General features: G+C 37.4%; 1 protein-coding gene across 3 annotated transcripts in view; it reads left to right on the forward strand.

Moving 5' to 3' along the window:
• Positions 524-23,620, forward strand: part of TBC1D22A (TBC1 domain family member 22A) — a 159,572-nt gene continuing 136,475 nt past the window's right edge. For 2 of the 3 annotated variants that reach the window (XR_002434349.1, XM_021384665.1), the window contains exons 1-4: positions 524-753; positions 3,436-3,492; positions 5,113-5,453; positions 6,225-6,404. Coding sequence is in view for 2 of the 3 variants with exons in the window: in XM_021384665.1 (XP_021240340.1) it covers positions 692-753; positions 3,436-3,492; positions 5,113-5,453; positions 6,225-6,404 (640 nt within the window). In the remaining variant the exon portion in view is untranslated. The remainder of the gene's footprint in view (positions 754-3,435; positions 3,493-5,112; positions 5,454-6,224; positions 6,405-23,620) is intronic. The other variant, XM_021384663.1, reaches the window with a different exon arrangement.

Raw genomic sequence — 23,620 nt, forward strand, 5'->3', positions numbered from 1 at the left:
TCAAATTTGATTGAAATCTGTCCTTGTATCTTCACTTGATGTCTCCTTCTGTTAACAAGTTATGTATTTCTTCACCAAGAGAACCGTGAGTTACTCTTAATATATATACACATACTGGCCCAATCAAGAGGATCTAAAGCCTGAAAGCATCGGACCCCGAGCAGCATGCAGCAAAAGCGGACTTTTGCCAACACTTCAGTTCATCAAACTAGGTACCATTACGGGTCGGTGCCCTGCACACCGAGACACGACCTGTAAGGGGTTCACAGAAAGGGAACGGAAGAAAAAGACACCATGACGCCGGAAGCCTCGGCATAGCTTTCCTCAGCGGCCACAGAACACAGAAAAAACACCGAACCCGCCACGAAGGCGCCCGCCATTATAGGCGGGGCGAAGGGCGCCGCCACCGGCCAGGCTCTGCCCCGAAGGCCCTCCCCACCGCCCCACACTCCCTCACTACCATTGGGCCGATGTTCGGCACCAGGCAGTACTCTCACTTCTGGTTGGCTGGATCCTCCGGGACGCCTCGGGGGGCGAATGAGGAGCGCCGTTGTTGCCCGGTCCCAAGATGGCAGCGCTCAGTCCAGTTTCTGGGGAAGGGAACTGGGGGGAGTGAACTCTGAGGGCGTGGGTCGGGGCTGCCAGCCGGGACGGAACGGGACGTGGGGTTGGGGATGAGGTGACAGCGGTCATGGCGAACGATGGGGGCAGAAAGCAGTTCTGGAAGCGGAGCGGCACGAAGGTGCCGGGCAGGTGAGAGGGACGGCGGGAAGGCCAGGGCTCTCTCGGGCCGGTCTCGCCGCCGCAGCCCCAGAGCGCAGGGCCTATAGCGGGGCGGCTGTGCCGTGAGCTCGTCCCAGGTCGTCAGTCCCCGCTACGCCGGCTCAGGCCATCCCGCGTCGCCCGTCCCTTTGGTTGCTCCTGCAGGGAGGTGACTGTGCCGTCACTGTCCTGTCCTGTACGGGAAGCTGGTGTAAGGCGTTTCGGTCCCTCTGTTGTTTTTCTGTTGACAGCTCAGTGCCCAAAGTCTCTCAGGGTTTGCGTCTCGGTTTGTGTTATCGGAGATCGCTGGTGGTCTCATAAGTTTTGGTTACAGCTTGTATTGAAAGCAGGCTGTGAGTAAATGAGTGAGCTGCGTTAGCTGAGTTGGCCTTTCCAAACACCCCCGAAAAAGTGCTGCGTGAGAAGCTAAGGAGCTGTGGGGAAAAAAAAGAAAGTAAGAAAAGAGTGCTGACTTGAAGAGTGGATAAAAAGGAGAAGTAAAAAGTCACTTTTGTTAATGGTGGATCTATAACAGCAGCTTTTCTGTTTTCAGTTCTGTGCCATATCATCAGTGCGCGCTCACGTTTGTAAACATTAGCTGTTTGAGTAGTGGATGAGAAACTTCTTTGTTATTAGCCAAAGATTGAGAGATAACAAAGTGTCAAAAAGAAACTGTAACGATTCCTAACGTCTCTGAATGGATTTGCAACTTTTTATCGTTGCAAATTAACAAAAGAACATTCAGAAAATAGTTGTAGACAAAAAACTTTCCTTTGTAGCAAACCGTGTGCAAACTTGAAAAAACATTATTGGTTAATGATGATAAGTGTTTTTACAAAAAGGAAGCTTGTTCTCTAATGCAGGCTCAGTTTGAAGTTCTTAGATCTTGCTAAAATTTGTAACCCGTATTACTTCTGTTCAGTGATCAAAGCACATAGTGGTTAACAGGTTCCCATTTTCTTTATGAATTTGATTAGTTGTACCTTGAAACTGAAATATGACAAAAAAGCTGTACAGTGTGGTTTCCTGTGTAGTGCTTCAAAATATCATGAGGTTCTACACTTTTCTCCTGAAGTGTGACGAGCTGAACCAGTTGCCATATCCCAGATGAGAGCTACAAATACTTTCTCCCATTCAGCATTTCCCAGGGAATATATCCCCCAAACTACATTAACTGCTTTAACCCTTACAAGAGCCTGATACTACCTGTTCAGATGTTTATTTAACAATGATGTTCGGTGCTCCCAACCTCAAACTGTTCTAACAGTGGAGTAATTCCTTTTTCTTGCATCCTTTTTTAAGGATGAGGTGTATTCTTGTTTTCAGATAAAGGTAATTTATTATTTATACCATTTACTTGAATGGTATAAAGCAATAATCTTGCTCATCCTTTAACCTCTACTCTCCCTTATCCATAAGCACCAACTGGTGGTAGTTTTGTTTGTCTAGTTATAAACTGCCTCTTCTGGTCTGACTGTTCTTCTCTCTCTGAACTTCCTGCTTTGTAATCTTACTAAGTCCATGTACCCCTGTGGGGATAAAACGTGTTTGATTTTCTTTGATTACACAAGCTCTATGAATAGTTGCAGTTAATTAATTTGCAGCCTACTGCAGATGTGGAAAAATGAGTATATGGGGAATGTGCTCTTGTTTTATTATGGCAGAGAGAGGATTGTTGCTTTCTATAGAGGTGAGTTTTCTGCATGTCCGCTCATACAGTGTCTGAAAGGAAGGAAAGATTTTCTGTGCCACAAAGGACAGTGGCTGGTGACACCTGACCCTCAGCTGATCCTAGAATGGGAGAGAGAGTGCAGACAGATGGCTGTGTAGTTTATAAACTCCACCCTCAGTCAGTTTCAGGGTGAATTTCACAAGGTAACTCTTTAGTATAAATCTAAATCTACTGCAATTTGTTATGACTGCAGTCTTTTTGTCTTGGTACGAACACAAATTTGCTAAGGTTGGACTTATATATATTTGTGGGGAGGGGATGTTTCCCACCTTTTATGTGGTTTTCAGTGCAGATTTGGTTAGATGTCAGAGTTGCATGTAATGTGCTTTTCTTACAGTCAGAATTGTGTAGTAATAGTTTTCAATGTGAAGCCACGTTTACTTAAAATAATATTGTGGCTGAAATCTGGAAGGAAATGGACTTCTATGACTCTGGATAATATGCTGTTTTGTAATGTTAGATGTTTTAATAAAATATATTTGGAAGTTAATTTATTTCAAAGCATTTATTTTTAGTACTCCCATGGCTTACGTTCTCTAACATGCCATCTTCTGTGTACTGCCTTTTTTTTTTCCCCTTAAATTGGTCAGCCTTGTGCATTGGTAGCTGTTAAGAATAGACTGGTTAGATTTTGGACCACAAGTATACGGATAAATTTAAATCTTCACAGATAACTCTTTGGGAGTTTTTGTTCTGTTTTATTCAGAGAAGTGATAAATCAGAAGTGAGAAAGTCTACTTGTTTTGAACTTTCCTAGACAGAAAAAAGAATTGGCTTAAGTTGGCCTGAGGCTTTTTATTGAGTTACTTTTGAGTACGCTTTAATTTCAGCTTCGTTGTTTTTAGTTGTATAGGGGATTCTATGAAATAGAATTCTACTAGAACACCTCAGTTCTGTTTATTAGTGTCTAATTAATATACACTCTCTCTCTTTTCCTATAGTATCCAACATGTATATGGAGCTCAGCATCCGCCTTTTGATCCGCTGCTGCATGGAACGTAAGTTAACCTAATATTCAGATAACTCAGGTGTTTTGGATCTTATCTGTCTTCTCCCTTCCTTTTCCTCTCCATTATAAGAGTATTGTTAATCTTCTTTTTGTGATTTTTGTCATAATTTTGACTTTTCTGACCTCTATCATGACTTCCTGATCCTTACCATTTTGTGAGTTGTGAAAGAGCTTTTCAGTGTCTTGTCTAACATAAATTGCAATCTTTCATCTCTTTGCAGTGCCTTAAAAACTTATAGTAAATACTTAATTTAGCAGATGAAGCTTATAGTTCAGATGTAGGCAATCTATTTGCATCTTTCTATTGATGATCTGCCTTTTTTTTGTATGTGTCTATCTATAAAATAAAAGAATCGGATTATGGTGTGGATTGGTTTGAGATGAAGGTGAGCATTTTCTTGTGGCAGTAAGTGGAAGAGATGTGACAGTAATTTAAAAATTTATTGCCTTAGATCATGATTATTGGGTATCAGAACACAATGTGGATGAAAAGGGCAAAATTATCATCATTAGTAACCAAATAAAATTCTTGATAATAACCCATAACTAATGCAGGTACATTATTTTTCATTTCCATATGGCTGAGGTGTTTAGGAAAATGCTTTATTGGATTCTGTCTGCTGCTGCTTTTTTAATTTTCAAATGTTTTTAATTTTATTTTTTGATAGTAGAGAAGCTGACTCAATGCCTAATTTAGCTGGAATCTGAAAGCTGATGTGATTGCTCTGCATTACAGTAAATGAGAACAAGGGCCAAGCTAGGAAGGAGTATCTGGTTTATCTGTCTTGTACTGTGTTTTGACACAAGGATAGAGTTAGCACCTGATCAGGGCATGCTCAGAGTAAGAACTCGAGGAAATATCCTGACTATCAGAAGAGCAAAGTTCTGAAGCAAATTCATGCTAGAGTGCATGACTGGGGAGGAATGATAGATCTAATGAGTTTTAAGGTGAGATTTGATTTGTTTATGACAGTGATTGCATTGCTTGATTGCTTATGATGATTTAGGATTAGACCTGATGACTTGATTGCTGCTGCTGCTTCTTGATTATGCAACAACTGCATGGAAGGGCCTGAAACCTCTATAGGAGCTTGTAAAGCAAGAGAATTGTAACGTGTCTTGTCTGTCTTAAAGTATTCCAGTAGTATTTCTTTTATATGACTTCGAGCTTTTATCTGTCTATTTTGAAGACAAGGAAAGGAAAGACTTGCTCAGACTGCATTCAAAGCCAGGAAGGGTGAGGTTGTGACCTGCCTTTCTTCTCAGAAATATTCCACTAGTTTATATCATGGTTGGAGACGGCAGTAACTTGAGTGGAGGGAGATAAATATCTGCTTCCTGTATAATGTCAAGCACTGGCTTTTTTTCTTTTTCTTATTTCCCTACCCATAGCGTATTAGAATCATAGAATCATAGAATTAGCTAGGTTGGAAAAGACCTACAAGATCACCTAGTCCAACCATCCACCTACCACCAATAACCCCACTAAACTATGTCTCTCAACGCTGTATCTAAACGTTTTTTGAACACCTCCAGGGACAATGACTCCACCACCTATTGCTTACTTAATTACTGATTCTCTAAACATTGTTTACTTGCTTTTTAACAGCTTGATAAAACCAGCTTCAAAGCCACCGACAACTCCTGTGAAACTAAAGAAAGTCAGCACCTTCCAAGAGTTTGAAAGTAATACAAGTGATGCTTGGGATCTCGGGGATGATGATGATGAACTCTTAGCAATAGCTGCTGAAAACTTAAATACAGAAGTGGTCATGGAAACAGCTCATAAAGTAATTCAGAATCACAGCAAGCTACAAGAACAGCATAAATTTCTGGAAGAGCATCTACAGGAAGAAAAACAAGTAGAATCGGCAGAGCTGACTTCAGTTGCATGTGGTGATAATAGGCTTGTTAAATCAGTCAGTGAAGGTCATACATCAAGTTCATCAGGTATGTTAAGAAATGTAAAAAGATGTGGAAAATCAAGTGGGGAGGTCTATAATATTTGCCTTTTAGGACATTAATCCCTTCCCAACCTTTACCACAGGTAAATATTATTAATCAGTATTAACTGATTTGAGGGAGGTACTGCACTCCATACTAAACTGTAAAGCTTGTCTATGAGAAATACATAGGTGAGGAAAGAATAATTAAACTTCTTTGTTTTCAGACTAGATATGTATTCAATTTTTGGAGGAAGTTGCACTATTTATTGTGTTTTAATGACTAACTGTATCAAGCTGTATGCAATTAATAATTCTACTCCAGTAGAAAATATTGTTTCTAAAATGCTACTGCATAAAGAATTTAAAGATGGAGAAAAAGTCAGTCATGGACTGGGAAGTTCATCTGATCGAATGATCTGGTCTGTGTTCTCGTGTAAATTTTTAAAGTGACTAATTGCAATGATTTCCCAATTTTTTTTATTTTTTTTTTAAAGACTGGTCGGGGGAATAAGGACAACTTTCAATTGCACAATGATTATAGAAATGAATTAACCTTGCTGTTAGTGTGATCTCTAATTGATGTGTTTTAATCATAGAATACTGCTAGGAAGAGGAATACCTCTGCTGTTAAATACAAGTAGTTTGCAGTTCAAATTGACGTTATGCCTTTAGGTTATATTTTTCTATTTCTCCAAAAGAGAATTCTGTTTTGAATTTAAAAGTCAAATTCAAGTTATTAGCTGAGGCTAAGTATTATGCTTCTTTCTCCCTTCAGATAATGCTAGTGAAAATTCTTCCATGCAGAGATCACAGTCCCTTCCACAAACTTCCACATCTCCTTTGGTGAGTGGAATGGCAGACTTCAGTACCTCAGTTACTCCTGCATTAACTGAAAGAGAAGCATCCCGATTAGACAAATTTAAGCAGCTACTTGCTGGCCCCAACACAGATCTTGGTGAGTATTTTCTTGAATAAGCTATGAATTCCATTGAAATAAATTATAAAACTTTCCTGATTGATGTATTGTTTTTCCTGATGGTTTGGTTTTGATCTAATTCTTTCAGCATTTAAAATAGATCTTGCAAAAGAAGGATAAAATATAGTTGAATGCCCGTTGTAATATCCAATTTGAATGCATCCTACTGATAAGTAGAATGTTAGATGCCTTCTTGTTCTATTGTCTTGCATCATTTCTTCTTAGTGGACAAACTTCTGAAAAAAAACCCACCAAAAAACCACCAAACCAAACAAAAATAAATCACAAAGTATAATTAGCTGTGTTTAGTGCTAAAGCCTGCTAATGAAGCAACGTGTGGTATAAGAATGATTCTTCTGCATAGAAATATGAATATGATAAGACGTGGGATTATTATTGCTTGTCTACTTAGCGAGCATTCTTCATGTTCAGACTAATACGGTAGCTCTGTGTCTCATCTGTGAATGCTGACAATATGTTATGTGAAAACAAATGTATTGTCAGATAACATGACTGTTGCCTTTGTCCACTAGATTTTAGCTGCTGATTAGTAAGAGTAAGTGCTGAGAGGGTATCGCAGAATCAAGTGGCTGTGTGTCCCAAGTGAAAATCTGGAGCAAGTAGGAAATTTGGAAGGCTTGGCTAGGCAATTTGATGTAGGACTTTATGTCAAAATAGTACATAAAATGATTTTGAGTTAGACAGTTCTGGAAGATATTTCTTGGAAATTTATGGAAGGAAATAGAAACTGCATGTTTACAGTTCTTTAATTAACACTTCATTTTCCTAAAATTATGAGACTTGTTCAATGTAACAATGCAGAATAGCCTAAGTTGTAGCTTTTTTTTTTCATTCTGTGATGCGTCTTAGGGTGAGATTGATGCTGATGAAGTAGAAGTAGGCTACAAACAATGCTAGACTAGACATAACACTTCAGTGAGTTATGACATTCTTATGAGATATGGTTGTGAATAAACTCTGAGGTGCTATGTAAAATATGTAAATTTGTTTTAAGCTTGCAAAAGATCGTCTAATGCTGCTTTTTCATCCTTTGATCCGACATGTTTTTATGTGATTGTGACTGATGTGAAAGCTCAGTTTTTTTTAAACACAGTATAATAGTAGAAACCTTGTTTACAAAAAGTTATAAAATCAGAGTGAAGACAAGACTTAACTTAAGTGTGCTCGAGGGGAAATGGCCATAAACTGGAGCATAGAAAGTTCCACACCAATATGTGAAGGAACTTCTTCATGGTGAGGGTGACAGAGCACTGGAACAGGCTGCCCAGGGAGGTTGTGGATTCTCCTTCTCTGGAGATATTCAAGACTTGCCTGGACACAGCCTGCTGCAGGGAGCCTGCTTTGCAGGGAAGTGGGACTCAATGATCTCTGGAGGTCCCCTCCAACTCCTACAATTCTTTAATTCTGTGATTTCACTTTTGCTTCCTAATTACATGTGAATACTTCCTCAGTAAGTGAAATTAAAGATTAAAGTAAAAATATATTTGTTGTGTCCCCACCCCACTCCCCCCCACTTTCTAAATTTCACACAAATATACATAGGAATACAAAATTTGAGTATATTGCTCTGGATGTCATTATTATAATGTGGAGTGCATCACATAAGATCTCTGTTCTTTTTGGTAGATTCCAGTAAATTATGCCTATTCTAAGTCTACATGTAGGGAGCACCTTGTTTCTCTTGCTGCGTAAGCATAAATTCATATGTTTTTTAATATGTTTTTTTCTTCATGAAGGAAATGTGAAGATAATTCTTAATGTTTGTGAAACTGTAAGTAGTAGATCATATGTAGTGCTGGGACTACATTACATATATTTATTAGGGTAAATGTGAGTTTGTGTGCTTATGCACATATATACACAAGCAAGTATATGCATGTGAACATACACGCAGTTCACTGGAATCTGGTGTGTACATGTGTGTATGCATTATTGGAAGATGCTTGTTCTAGCTCCATGTTACTTCAGAGACTATATTTAAGGATTGTTAATGACAGTATTAGTCTAGGAGACTATATAGACTGTTATTATTCAGTATAATGCTGAAAATGAACTGAGGTAGAACTACATAACAGGCTCCAAACTAAAATTTGTAGTGAGTAATGAAGTGATAGGTAGCTGTTTCACACACAGCTAGATTTTGTGTGTGTGTGTGTGTGTGTTGGAGGGGGTGAGGGGATTGTTTATCATGATGATCTGAATTAGCGGGCTATCATGATGGAGACATTCCAGCAAAAATTTCTGCCCACTTCTGCATCTTCTGTGGTAGCGTTGACTTTTCTTGGAAGCAGTAGTTGTATTAGCAGCAACAGAATATCTCTGACTTCGTTTTCTTGATACAGTTTTGCAGGTTGTTGAGAGAGATTGTGACAGGTTTTTTCAGAGTATCTAAAAAATAAGATAATCTGTGGACTGAAACAGTGTCATGTGCGTTTTCAACTCAAGCCTTTTCTCCTACGGTAATGTGAGAAATCAACACAGACTAAGAACATGAAGTAATACAAATGACATTGAAAACCTTTCATTCACACTTTAATAATAATTATACTATAGAGACAGTGTAAAAAGCAGTGTTAGTCACATATGTCAACTTGTGGCTGTGAAAGTGTGTGTTATTTTTCACCATAAAAACTCAGCAGTTCTCAAAGTGACATATGATACGTATGCATTTGGAAGTGAAGATTATTTTAGCCATTGAAATCTGCTATTAGACTTTGGAGTCAGGATTTGGTCGTTTGGTAGGTTGGATGTTATGAAGTTGTAGAAAGAAGTATGTTCCATCAGCTCCATCAAATTACACATGGAGAAAAATAATGTAATGGGAATGTACAGTTGTCAGAGATTGAATCCTCTGGTAGTTATTACATAATGGTTCTGTCATCGTATATTTCTCAAAGTTTCTGTGTGCAGTTTTATCTAGCCGACACTTGCAATTGCCAGTAGTTATGTGGGGTACATTCTGGTACGAGAGGAGATACAGAATGCAAACTAGGAAAAGAAGGGAAAAAAAAAACTTTAGAATTCTCTGGATTTAAAATAATTCATTCTCTTTGATTACTTAACTCTTATTTTGCTTCTTTATTCTATTTCCATGGCTTAAAAGTGCCTTTAACTCATTTCTAATGTTTTATACACCTGAACTAATAAACTTGCTCTTTTATTTTATGGCTGCGCTTGTAGTTGTTCTGAGTCTTTCCTTAAGCCTTCCTAACCCACTTTACTCCTCTGTCCTGCAGGTATTTTTGTTGTTTATGTGACAAACAGATGCAAACAATATGCCTTTTATCCATTTGGCACTTTTAATTTGCTGTTATTACCTGTAATGTAAGTGAGGAAATTATAATGTGAATTGGATGTTAGAAGTAGTTACCTCTATTGAAACAAAAACAAACAAACAAAACAACAACAAAAATCCCCAAAATACAAAGCAGTAATGACAGAATCATAGAAGTGTAGAATCACCAAGGTTGGAAAAGGCCTACAAGGTCATCCAGTCCAACCGTCCACCTATCACCAATACGTCTCACTAAACCATGTCCCTCAACACAATGTCTAAATGTTCCTTGAACACCTTCAGGGTCAGTGACTCAACCACCTCCCTGGGGACCCCATTCCAGCGCCTGACCACTCTTTCGGAAAAGTAGTATTTCCTGACATCCAGCCTGAATCTCCCCTGTTGCAACTTAAGGCCATTCCATCTCATACTGTCACTAGTTATAAGAGAGAAGAGGCCAACCCCCAGCTCACTAAAACCTCCCTTCAGGTAGTTATAGAGAGCGATAAGGTCTCCCCTTGCCTCCTCTTCTCCAGACTGAACCATCCCGCTCCCTCAGCTGCTCCTCATAAGTCTTGTCACTAGATCATAGAAGGAGATCAGGTTGGTCAAGCAGTACCTGCCCTTCATGAACCTATGCTGTCTGGGCCTGATCCCCCAGTTGTCCCGCACAATCATAGAATGGCTTAGGTTGGAAGGGACCTTAAAGATCATCTAGTTCCACCCCCTGCCATGGACAGGGTTGGAAACCACTAAGTCAGATTGCCCAGGATCCCATCCAACCTGGCTTGTTAACATCTAACGTAAATCCCCTCTTTTAGTTTAAAGCCATTCCTGCTTGTCCTATCACTATCAGCTTGTGTAAAAAGTTAGTCCTCGTCCTGCTTGCAGGATTCCTTTAAGAACTAGAAGGCTGGAGCCTTCTCTTCTCCAAAGAAGCCCAAGTCCCTCAATCTTTCTTCATAGGAGAGGTGCTCCAGCCTTTCAGTCATCTTTGTGGCTGTCCTCTGGACCTGCTCCAGCAGCTCACCATCCTTCCCGTTATGAGAGCCCCAGGCTTGGATGCAGTACTCCAAATGGGACCTCTCACTCTGTTAATGCAGCCCAAGATACTGTTGGCCTTCTGGGCTGCAAGAGCACGCTGCTGGCTCATGACCAGCTTTTTGTCCATCAGGACCTCCAAGTCCTTCTTTGCAGGGCTTCTCTCAATTAATTTTTTCCAGTCTATACACATCTGGTATTGCCTTGAGCCAAGTGTAACACCTTGCACTTGGTCCTGTTAAACCTCATTAGATTCTTGTGTGCCCACTTTTTGTGCATGTTTGGATCCCTGAGGATGGTGTCCTCCTCTTCTACTGTGTCAACTGCACCATTCAGCTTGGTGTCATCAGCAAACATACTGAAGGTACATTCAATTCCGTCATCTATGTCATTGATAAAGATGTTGAAGAGCACCGATCCAGGTAGATGACATCTGTTACCCTTTGTTTGTCCATCGATGCCGTCACATGCTTCTAGGTATATCGTTTGTGCTACAGGCGAAAAACATTCATGTGCCTTGACAGCTCTAAGTATAATATAATGCAAAGAAAATAGGGATAATCACAAAATTATGAAGTGAAAGCTGCCTAACAAGCTGAATCACATCACAGCAAGAATTGCGGGCTGGTAGAAGATGCCTGCTGTAAGAAGCGATTTGGAGAAAGTCTTGAGGACTGATTGCTATCTGTTAGATCCTATTGATGTATACTGAGTGCAAATTCAGGAAGCAGGATAGGACTGGAGATAGCAAGACAACTATGCTTGGGACACAACTGCAGAATAGATTGTAGGGTCAGTGTTTCTGTATAGCCTTCCACTTGTGGTACTGCAGGCCAGGTTGCTGAGAGGCAACAATTTACACTAGTTGTTTTGTACCATCTGCCTGTGCTCATTCTTGCTTTGCCATCAACCTGATTTAGATTTACTTCATGTAAAGCCCTGCCTTTCCTTGTAGAGGATTTTGCCTTACTGATTTAAGGTGGGCTTCTTGTTTTCAGAATCTCTTTCAGATGATTGCATTAACAGGAGTGGAGGGGACTCCAAAGCAGTGCAGGGAGATTGAGAAGGAACTTGAAAAGTAGAGTTTACTTTTTTTGTGCTAAGAGTGGTTTATACAATCTAGAATGTATATTAAACGGAATTCAGCACATCAATTATCATTTTTATTTGTTTATGGTTGATAAAGGTAGTAGTCTGTAACAGCATTCTGCTGTCCTTTAAAATTGTTTGTCAATCTGATGTTATTGAAAAAAATTCAACAACTGTACAAAACGTTCATTGAAATGAACCTGATTAATTTTCTTCCTAGCCTCATTAATTTCTCTGCATTGAACTGCATAGCCATTTGTCTTTATATTCTTGGCCCATCTATGTCACTTAGAATTTTATTGCCTCCCGTAGTTTTCAATTACGTGCAGTCGATCATTTTAGTGCATATTCTTCTTCCAGTTTGTTGCTGTGTAGGACAAAAGTAACAAATTCTGACCCCCCCCCCTTGTTGTGATGTGCTGTTAGTCATATCTATTTTTTCAAACTGTTATCACTGAAACGTATTCTCTCTCATTCCTTTGCCAGTCAGCTTATCTGCAGAACATGCATTTCAGCTAAGAAATTAGAATACAAGAAAACAAAACAAAACAAAAACCCACACAAAACAAACTCAAAGAGCAGTATTCTATCAGTGGCCTTCGAAACAGTTTTTTAATTAAAAATCTGAAATAAATTGGTGCTAAATATTCTTACATGTTTTTTTATTGTTTTCTGCATTTAATTTGTTCGTATTTTCCAAGCTTTGATGTAGTAACGTGGTTTCATGACTGTATGTAAAGTTTAACTTCCCCAGCATTACTGCTTTAGTAGAACATTTCAATTTCAAGGTAGTAATTTATCATTTTTCATTGTAACTAGGTGATAATAAGTTTTTCAAACAGTTTCTGAAAGGATTTTGCATAGTTTGTTTCTGGAAAAGTTACTTCTCCTTTTCTCAGGATATGTGATTGACATTGCATTACATAATAACTATTGACATACAAAACATCATATTCCTCAACTGAAAAGTTTCATGTTTTTTTTTGTTACTAGTTATTGTTTTTTTTAACTATTAAGATCCCTCTTATGGTATTATTAGTACTATTCTTAGCTTATATCTGTCCTATTATGCTCCGCTATCTTAGTTATACTGGAAAACTTCCTGCAGTTTTCTTTTTTTCTTTTCTTCCCTTCACTTTTTTAGTACTTTACACCTGAAAAAAATGTTGGCATCTTTTTCTATTGCTGCCTCTTTTCATATGTTGAAAACTGCTTAACTGCTCTCAATTTCTGTCTATATTATTTTTAAGTTCTTTGTATTTTTGTTTTGAAAAGGTTCATGAAAATGAACAGCCATTTTTTTTAGCCACAGGGATTTAACTGAAAAAGAGCCTTTTGGCTATTTTTAATTCATGATATTTTTGTTAGTTGTTTCATTTCATGTTTTCCATCCATCATATATTCTCAAAGTTTACTTGACTAGTATTTAGACTACATTTAAATAAATCAAGAATTTATGACTGAATATACTGTGTAGATAAATTCAATATGTCTTGATTTGTAATCTCTGTTTTAAGAGCTAAACACTGCATAAAAGGCATTAGAAAAGGAAACGCTGTTTCAGGTTCCTAGTGTTTGGTTATTTTCCTTCTTCATCTCATTAATTAAACTCTCCCCTTATATTTTATTGCACGTAGAGACAACTCAGTGTATTGCTGTATTTAAGTGGTTTTAGTATTTCTTCAGAGTAGATGAAAGTGTGTTCAAACTATGTTTGAACAGTGAATGTGGTGGTTTTCCTAGTACTTTATTATTATTTTTTACTTCCCTGTGTTTCCTCTTTCTGTAATATTTCTGATTTCAGATCTAAGGTTTATATTTATATTTAAATAGCTTAAAATACATATCTTAAAAAATATATATTTATATCTGTATACAAACCTGACTTCTATATATAATTTATGTAAAATTATATAAATAATTGAATATAATTATAAAATATATAAATACATAATTTATATATAAATATAAAAGGGATGTCTCTGTGCACTGGAGTTGGACTAGATGACCTTTAGCTTCTTCTTGCAATCATAAAATCATCTGAGTTGGAAGGGATCTTTAATCTCCCTCCTGTTTATGAGCTCCCTTTTAGTACTGGAAGGGCACAGTGAGGTCTCCCCAGAGCTTTCTGTTCTTCAGACTGATCAACCAGAGCTCCCTCAACCTTCTTTGTAAGAGGGGTGCTCCAGCCCTTTGATGAGCTTTGTGGCCTTGCTCTGATCCCACTCCAACAACTCCACATCCTTGTGCTGGGGGCCAAAGTCCTGGACAGAGTACTCCATGTGGGGCCTCACAAGGGCAGGTAGAGACAATCACCTACCTTGCCCTGCTGGTTGCAACACTCAAAGTGAGGCCGCACCAGTGCTAAATGTAGTGGCAGAGTTACCTCTTTTGTACTAGTCCAGTCTAGCTAGGAAAGAGTGAAGTACATCATAATTTTTGCTTCAGAATACATGGAGGCAGTTAGGGAAGCAATACGCATCTGCCTCGTAACCTCCAAAACTGTGCTAGTCATAAGTTTATCCATTTGATTGATCTGAAAACATCGATAATTATCTGCATTGTCCTCATTTTTCTTGCATATGGTTGTAAAATTTTTGGTGCACTGGCATTTAAATGGCTCTTTATTTTATGGAAGGCTTTACAGGTATCATTTCTTTTTCTCTCACAGTAACACCAAGGTTTGCGTAAATTTATTTTTTGTTCGACCAGGGATCAGAAGACATGGTAATATAAAAGCAAAAATACATTTTTCAGTATCTAGTCTGGCTGCAATCTAGTCAAAACTCTACAGTATTAGTTTTCATGTTTAGCATTACTTGAACATACAGCTTCAGATATCAGTTGTCTGGCATCATGTAGACTAAAGCAATTTGAATTGTAAGCTTTGTTCAGTCTTGAGGGAGATTCCTACTGAATTGCATAATAATATATAGTACTGGTGTTCTTTTTGGGTTGTATTAAATATCTATGTTTTGATTATATTTAACCTGATGGAAATTGGTTAACCAAGAAATAATTCCTGGAAGTGAATGGACCAAAATTGTAGTTGGAAGCAACACCTTGTTTGGGCAGAAAAATTTAGACTTGCGTAGTTGTTGTGTTTCTTTTGTTTTTAAACAAGTTGTTAATTTTGAGTTGAGCAAAGTTTCCTTTTCAATACACAACCTATTGCTGAATTAAATTTTTATTGGAGAAAAAACAACAAAACAACGGAGTAAAACAACACAAAAGACACTAAGATTGAAAAACTGCTGATCCCATTAACAAACAAGAGTCTTCTCCTTTTTCCTAGTTCTGGAAAATGAATCAGTATTCTAAATCTTTGCTTCTCAGTGCCCTTCTTTGTCAGCTTTCAAGTTTGGTATGACGTAGTGTGAATATGACACATCGTTGACTTTATAGAAGAGCACTAGTACCTAGTTTCTGGACTTCTTTCAGGAAATAACTATAAATTGAGGAGCCCTTATCTGAGTTTTATTAATTGCAGCAGCACAGCATGAAGAGTAAAACTGATTCTCTATTGTGCTGAAGCCCGTGGAGAACATTCTAGATTAAAACCACTGATCTGAACACCACTCAAGAATAAATGCATTTTTAACATAATCTTTTGAACCGCCGTGTTATACTCATCTTTTCAGCAAGATTAAGAGTTATTACTAACTCTCCTTCCAAATAGATTTGAATATAGAGCATTACAGTGGAGGCATAATCTTCAACTGATGATATGAGATTGCTGCCATTAAAATGCCATCCAAAAATTATCATCCAACTTCCTGTTGTACACACAGAACTTAGTTTGGAAGTTACATTTATTTGACTGTGAAAAAAATCATGGGAACAGGATATTCTGCTACAAATTGCAAAAGTGATTTTATTAAGAGTATCTTGCATGTCCGATAAGGTTTTAGCACACCATATAACCCTCACTGGATATGCCTGAGCATATGATAAACAATGCCATTTAGAGAGGCTTTTTTTTAAGTTTCTTTTTCTTTGTTGTGCTATCTCCCTTTCTTACCTGATTATGCCACAAAAGATGTACTTAAGCAGAAGCTATGTGAAACCTGTGTTACCATGTTAAAGGGAAGAAGTTCAGTATTTCTGTTGGTAGAGATGCTCTGAGGGAGCAGCCTTTCCTGCTTCCTCTGCCAATGTTCAAATGGTGTAGCAGGGAGGAAGTCACTAGGAGTGTCACCAATAAGGCAACCTTACTGATAATGATTATTGGTTAGAAATGGCCTCATGCTTCTTTTTATATTAATGGGAAACTACTCTTGTGATGCAATGTACTTTCACAGTCAGTTGAGGAGAACTTGTGTTGATTGGTGATAGAAAGTCTTACAGGAATTTGTTGTAATAGAAATGGGAAATAAGGGAAAAGCTTTTAAGCCCTTTCCTGAATCTTTAAACAGTTTGTAGCTCTTACTGAGGTAATTTTGATTCTTTACTTCAGTAATTCTACTGCAAATCTTATGTTCAGGGTAGGCATTGACAATGTTCTTTGACAGCTGGATGCTTGTGCTTGGTTAGTGCTGACATTTCTGGTGACAGTGAAAGGATTTCTCATTGTACATATGCGGTTTTTCTCCTGATGTGAACTATGAGCTAGGTTTATTTTCTCCAGCTCCCTCAGTGTTTGTTCACAAACTGAAATTCAGCCTTATTTCCTGTCTCCACTAATCCATGAAACATTTAGGAGGAATACATTGCAATCCTAGTGGTCTTCTCACTTTGAGCTAATAATCGCACATTAGTTCTTCTCACAAGTTGGAAATGCTAAAATGCCAGACACCTGAAAGTTGTGTGGAGTTCGTTACCCAAAATGTAAACTGTTTTGGGTGACTAAATCAATTCTTTCACCTCATTCAAGAGTGTATCTCTAGCCCTTTAGACATACTCCAAGTGAGATTCTTTGCCTGGTCAGGATCCTCTTTATCCTATAGAGTTTATCAGCAGCTTTCTTCTTTTGCCAAAGATACTGAGGAAAATGACAGAGAGAAAAGAGATATAGATATAAACATATATTCTGGAGATACGTATCTTTTAGTTTAATTTTTTTTTAAGTGGGAGAAACTCTTGTGGATAAGCGTATGAATTCTGTGACTCAATATTTGTGTTATGGCTTCACCTATTGAGTTTATTTCTTAGTGGGTTTAGTACTCTTCCATTTGCCTTTGTTTTCCTAATTTTCTGTTCACTTGCTTTCTTTTACATTCTAACACGAACCTCATCTTCTGCTTCTCCAACTCTCTGCGAAAAACACCTGGCAAGTTGTACTTTCCCGCTTACTTCTAGCAAAGATCCTGAAAAGGGTCTTAGCATGTATTTAGAACATTTGCTTGGACTTTATTTTCTGGTTTCTTCATGCATTAAGAATAACTCTTTGTTCCATTGAGAAGATTAAGGGCAGTGTTTGCCTGAAAAAAATTTAATGAAGCTCCTAACAGAGCTATTATTCATTTTGGAAACCAGTTGCTGTGGTTGCCATAGCAATAACAAGCCCTTTATTAAAGCTTTTTTTTCTATATGTTCTGCCTGCATTACAGTGCGCGGTTGGGGGAGCTGCAGTTCCATGAATCTGTGAAGTTGAAAGAATTTTCCAGCTTTGTATAGTTAAATTATCCAAGGAATTTGTGTTATAGGAACATAAAACATGTAAATCTAGTTTATCATATCTATTGTGGAATTGTTCATGCAGGCCATCACTTCATGCCGCCGATTACAGTAGCCTCAGTGAAATAACAGCTGTATCAAAAATGAATAATGCATATAGAAAAATTTGGAACTCCTTTAAATCTCATGATTTATTTTGTTTATTTATTTGTAGCTGATAGAAGGATGAACATGTAGTTCCAAGAGAAATACTTGCAGACTTTGTTGTTCCCCATGTGTTTGTTAGTTGTGATGGGTAGCAGTTGTAGTAATAGCTCTTGGTGTTATAAAGCTTGTAAAAGGTGTGTTTTCTTTGTATAATGCCCTGTGAAATATTTATGGAATATGAAGAATCTTTACATAAGCTACACTAAAAGCATAGCATCATAAGATTTCCTTTAGAATAATTGCTCTAAACATTTTCTTCTTCAGAGAGAATAAGTATGTGCTCGAGTGTATTGTACTACCAGATAGAAACATTTTTTTTTTTCTGAAATGAAATGAATTATGCCAATTTGAGACATTTTTTGTACAGTGTTATTATCCCTTCATAATAAGACATCCAAACCCAACAGTGTTTCTGCAAATTAAATGCTGCCTCGTAAGCAGAAGTGACAATTGGCTAGTGGTGGCAAATGGAGAGATTTTTTTGTTGTAAAATTTGTGGGGATTTATAAATACATTGATTGGTCACAGAATTCCTTAAAATGATGGGTCAGCTCAAAGACAGAGCACTAATGGAGCTTCACAGTGATGCTTCAGAAAGCGTTCTTGCAATCTGAGAGAGGGTTTTTATGAAGATTTTTACAAATACCTCTGTCTAAATTCAACTCCAAACCAATAGGTCAAACTTATTTCTGTACTTGCCCCTTTAGCACGTGGTCATGTCTGTGGTGAGAATTTTTTTGCAACTGCTCATTTTGGAGATAATTTAAAATAACTTACTTTGATATTCTGGAATTTCAAGAAAATGTTAATTTTATTGAAGCAAGGATATTTTGCAGTGCTATTTTAATTGAAAATATATGCCTGATTTGCAGGTGGAATTAAAGCTCTGTGAAGAAATCCTGTGCTGGGGAGCATGTTTTCAGCTCATGACTGTGAGAACTAATTCCCTTGCAAGTCTGTGTGGGAAAGGAGTTAGTATAATGACAATAAATTGAAATTAGGCTTTGAATAGGGATAATCTAACATTTCAACCAATGACAAATAATTTAATGCTTAATTAGATATTAAATAGAGAACAAGTTTCTAATGTAAGTACATTTTCTTGGTACTCTCTAAGTGTTGGTTGAGGATGGATTTCTTCTAATACCTTGATTTGAAGGGTTGCTAACTGTGAGGTATACATACGCAGTCGTACAGGCTTTTTACAAGACAGATCTCCAAGTTTGAGAGCTGCACCTTCACATCTGTGCTTCTATACTGCTGCGCTCAAGACAACAAAAAGTAATGATTAAAGAAAGTCTGGAGTTATATTTTTTCTTTTTGGAATTTGTTTGTTCAGGGAAAGCTTGTGTGTTAACATCAAGCTAATATTTATTGATTTTGTTCTAGGGACTATATATAATTTCCCTTTCTTTGGGTATTGTTTAAGCCTTTATCTATATAGTTACTTTTTATTCTTTTAAAATACTACTGAAATACTTTCTCTCATAATTATGTTCCAATTATAGTTTTGGAACGTGCTACATAGTGCAAAATCTTAATTTTAAAAAGCATTTGACTCATGTGCTATTACTGAGAAAACCCAGACCTGATGACACTTGTTTCTGAGCAGAATAATTTCTCTATGTTATAGACAGGTTAATTTCTTGGTGAAGTCAGACTGGCTGTGTGGAGGGGTGAAAATGTTGAGATGTGAAGCCATAAATGAATATTGAAAGCTAAGTCAAGTTAGATGTACTTGCTAAAGTTGAGTCGTTTGGTATTAATATGGGTTGGTGTTCTAGTAATACTAAAATGAGGAGGAAAAAAAAAAGCTAAAATGTCAAGGACTAACTAAGAATGAAATAGCTGGAGTATTTTGGTAGGCCTGCTGTTCCAGCTGTGCCATCTGACTTTGTCTTTCGGTTTGCACATTTCTTCTTAACACGTTATTTTTGGTGTCTTTACATTAGTTGGAATTCTTTCTTGTTATTTTCACACTATTCATTGACATTCATCCTTCTGTTTTGTGAATCTGATGGAATAAAGTCATATTTAGGGGAGAGGGTGACATTTTTCAGGAAAGGAAGGAAATGAAAATTTTGGTGGATGTTTTGGAGGGGAAACAGCTTCACCATGGAGAAAGCTGACACAGGTTAGAAAAGTAGTGCTTCACTTTTTCAGCCTTTCTGTATGTTTGCTTTCAAATACGTGCTATCTGTAGTATAAGCAACTGAGAGCTCTCCAGTATTTTTGAAGCTGTGGGTTGTGTCCCAGGGTTCTGAGCTTCTGAGGCTGTCAGGAGCCACGTAGCTCTGGTGGCAGTGCTCAAGGCTGGACACTTGGTCATGCACAGAGGAATATTTTGTATGTCAGGAGGGATTAGCTATGGGATGTCATGGGAACTAATAGCTTGACTTTAATTGTGTAAAGGCTGTTTATAAGAACAGTATCTTACCTGTTTTCTAACAGTGCTTTTCTAGTTTCTTGTTTGGAACGTGGAAACATGTTCTTTTCAGATGTCTAAGCAAATGGTTCTTTTCTTTGCGTAAGACCTTGGATTTATTTTGCTTGAGTTGAGCTTCTGACTTTGTATATTTTTGTGTTTCTTTTGTGTTCTCGACAAATTAATTTCTAACAATTTGCTCCCTTGTACATGCTGTGTGTTACATGTTGGTCAGTATGGAACTTGTTTATTTAAAAAAAAATGTTTTATCATTTACTGTATTTGGAAAATTCAACCTCAGGTGGATTTTCTGTTTCAAGGTACTATAGAATATGAATGTACTTAGCACTGCTTGATGGAAGAGTCTTCAACAGGAGACAAGGGAGGAAAAGGGAAGAACCAAGTGTTTAAAAGAAAAGCTATTGCAAACTGGATCAAAATAGTGTGGTAAAGTGCTGGCTTGCAGACTGGAACTTAGTATTTCAGTTTGGAGATAAAAACATAATGGTGATAATGATTTCATACTTATTCCTAGCTTTTTTTTTAATGGAGACTCTCAGATCTTGAGTATGAATGCAGGTACTTCAATTACATGTTATCATTTGAATTTACAAAATGATCTGATGGGAAATTTTTTAAGGATAAAGACCATCTTATGCATGTGTTTCAAATAAAACATGCATGTAATTCATGTATTTTAACAGTACTATTAGAACTTACCTTCACTGCCAATTTTTCATGTACATCTAAAATGGTATTTTGTATATGTACTTTGGTTTGTTCTTACTTCTCTTGTTACCAGAGGCATGTTTATTGTATGCTGCAGTAATCGTGTGAAGACTGAGTGGCTTTAGAGCATCTTTTTTTCTCCTTTGTCCTTTGTTGGGAAGGACAGGACTTTCCTTTTGTCTTTTTTTTTCTTCTCCTGTTTGGATGGTGTTGAACCTTCAAGGGAAAGCATAATGTGAATTGATGCTTTAACAATTGCAACACACAGGAGTCAGACTGTATGCTTTTTGGGTAATAAGCATGAAAGCTTGCTGCTACACCTGATAAGAATTCATGCATAACCTCTTTCAGTTGTAATGTGTGCTATCTGTCAGCTGGAGAATGCTTGTTGAGCTCACTGTAATGAAAAATTACAACCAGAATTTTATAGTGTTGGAAGAACGTGAGATTCTGGAATTTTGGAAGACTGTGAAATAGAACAGTAGCCATTGTTTGTACAAAAATGGAGTTATTACATACCAAGGGCTAATGGTATATGATGAAGCTAACTTAAATCTCTATTATGCAATCATCTGTCTAACAGATTCTGTACTGAAAGCAATTACCATACCACTTATGAAAGCAAAAATAGAAACAAAAGCCTTGAGAAAAATTCAGAAGGATCTTGTATGATGTGACAACAAAGTAGAGATTAATAATTTTAATAAAATAAAGATTATTAAATGCAAGAAGACAGCCTCCAAAAAAGTGAATTTCTGTGTCAAATAAGGGGAGTAGAAGAGAGTATCAGTCCTGACAGTGCATGGAAACACTGCTAAAAAAGTTTGAGAGAAACACCTTGCAGAATATTTAAAAGCTAGCGGTTGGTTGTTTTTCCAAATATATTTGGAGAAGGAACATAGCCAAACATTTTGTAGGCCCAGCAGACAATCCAGGTGTAAAAAGAGCACCCAGAGAGGAGAATAGTGTGGCAGGGGATCATAAACAGTTATGTTCAGCATGGAAGATGTGGGGAGCTTTGTACTCCCACATCCTACACTGTGGAGGACTATTCCAAGAATCTGTTTCAAATAAGTGTTGTGCTGTAAACTGGAAGCGTGTAGCCTTTCCTGTATGTTTTCTCCCACTTTGAAAAAGAGCAGGACCTTTGAAAATAAGTATCATAGGGTACACATGTTACTGTTCGGAATGGTAAGACAAAGCTCTCCTTACTTGAAGGAAATCTGTGTTCATTGTAGTCTAGTGTCAGGAACAAAAGTGATTTCTCTTAAAACTTGTTGAAATATAACATTGTTTCTCCTTTCTCTTTAAGTAATGTTATTTCAGTGAGGACTACAAGCATTTATTTATTTTTATTTTAGAAGCAGAGGTTTCATTTGAAATTGTGCTATAACTTAAACTCTTTAAACTATCCTTGCTTGGTCTTGAACATACAAGGGAAGCTCAGCTGTATCATGGAATTTCTATATATAGTCTTACTCGAATAAGCAATGTTTCAATTTGTTTGCATGGTTCCAATCTTCAGTCTTAAATGAGTTACCTTATAGTATGTGGTATCTTTTTCCTGGATGATTTGTTGCTGATTTCATATGCTCTGCATTATCTGAGTCTGACAGTAGACTTACCTTTTTTTCTTGCTTTTGCTTGTGTTTTTTAATTTTTATGTATTCTTTTTACTTCTTTGCATGGATTGTTTTTAGAGATTGGTACCGATATTTGTGCTGGGTTTTTAGATTTCTACTAGAGTAGAGTTGAGGGAGGAGAAAAAAATAGTAATGTGAAAGATTAGAGAGTTTAATGGAATGGAATGAGAATGAGAAATGGCATAAAAACAATAAAAACAGTTTCTCAGTTGCAGCCTACTTTCTATTTACTGTGTGTGCTATGCTTATGACAAATTTGTAAATAGTGTGTTGTTGTATCAGTAGCTAAAACTTGAAGCTTTAGCAAAATGATTTTGTAAAAAAGCCATAAATTAGTGAACATAATCTGTTTCCTTTCGGCCAGCCTACCAATAACACAAATAATTTAAAACAGGTGAAACAAATATATTCATGAATACTGCACAAGGACTAGTGGAGTGGTATGATACACAGTTGGAGAGCACCGGGTTTTGAAGACCTAAGGCCCTTATTATTAAACCAACACTGGAGCTTATTATCATGTTCCAGGGCGTAGAAGAAATGCACGTGTGATTTTTAGATGTATTTAGTTAAGGCAGATTTTTTATTCATAAAGTGTACAAAATACCATACCAAGTCCTTTTGGCTTTCAGATGAAAATGACTGGCAACACTGTTACTTATGATTCAGTGCTCAGTAGCTCGGGAACTTACTTTGACCAAAGCCCAGTCTGAATAGAAACTTGCTGCAAATGTGTTGAATACTTGTCTGCAGCCTCAAGCTGCTGACTGTGCCTGGGTCTGAGACTGAGCTGATTCACTAGGGCATGGAGAACTACTGGATGTGATGTGAGAAACTGCTGATCAGAACAACCCTGTGTGAGAGAATGACAGAAATTGTAACTAGCACCACATGAGGATGGTCCTTCATGAATAATTTAGGATGAGTTACACCAGGAATGTCCAAACAGTGCCATTACATGGAGGGGAACGGTGAGATACTTTGCTGGTTTTGAAACATTGTCCTTTCCTATGCCTGGGTGACCATTGCAGAAATACCAAACTTAGGAATGGTGTAGTGAAACTGGGACTGCTAGGCAATGAAGTAATCGGTGTGGTAGGTTAATTTAAGAGAAGACTGAGTTAGAGAAAGGTGAAGTAGAGGGATGATG

Source organism: Numida meleagris, chromosome 1 (assembly GCF_002078875.1).
Source record: "Numida meleagris isolate 19003 breed g44 Domestic line chromosome 1, NumMel1.0, whole genome shotgun sequence".
Lineage (NCBI taxonomy): Eukaryota > Metazoa > Chordata > Aves > Galliformes > Numididae > Numida > Numida meleagris.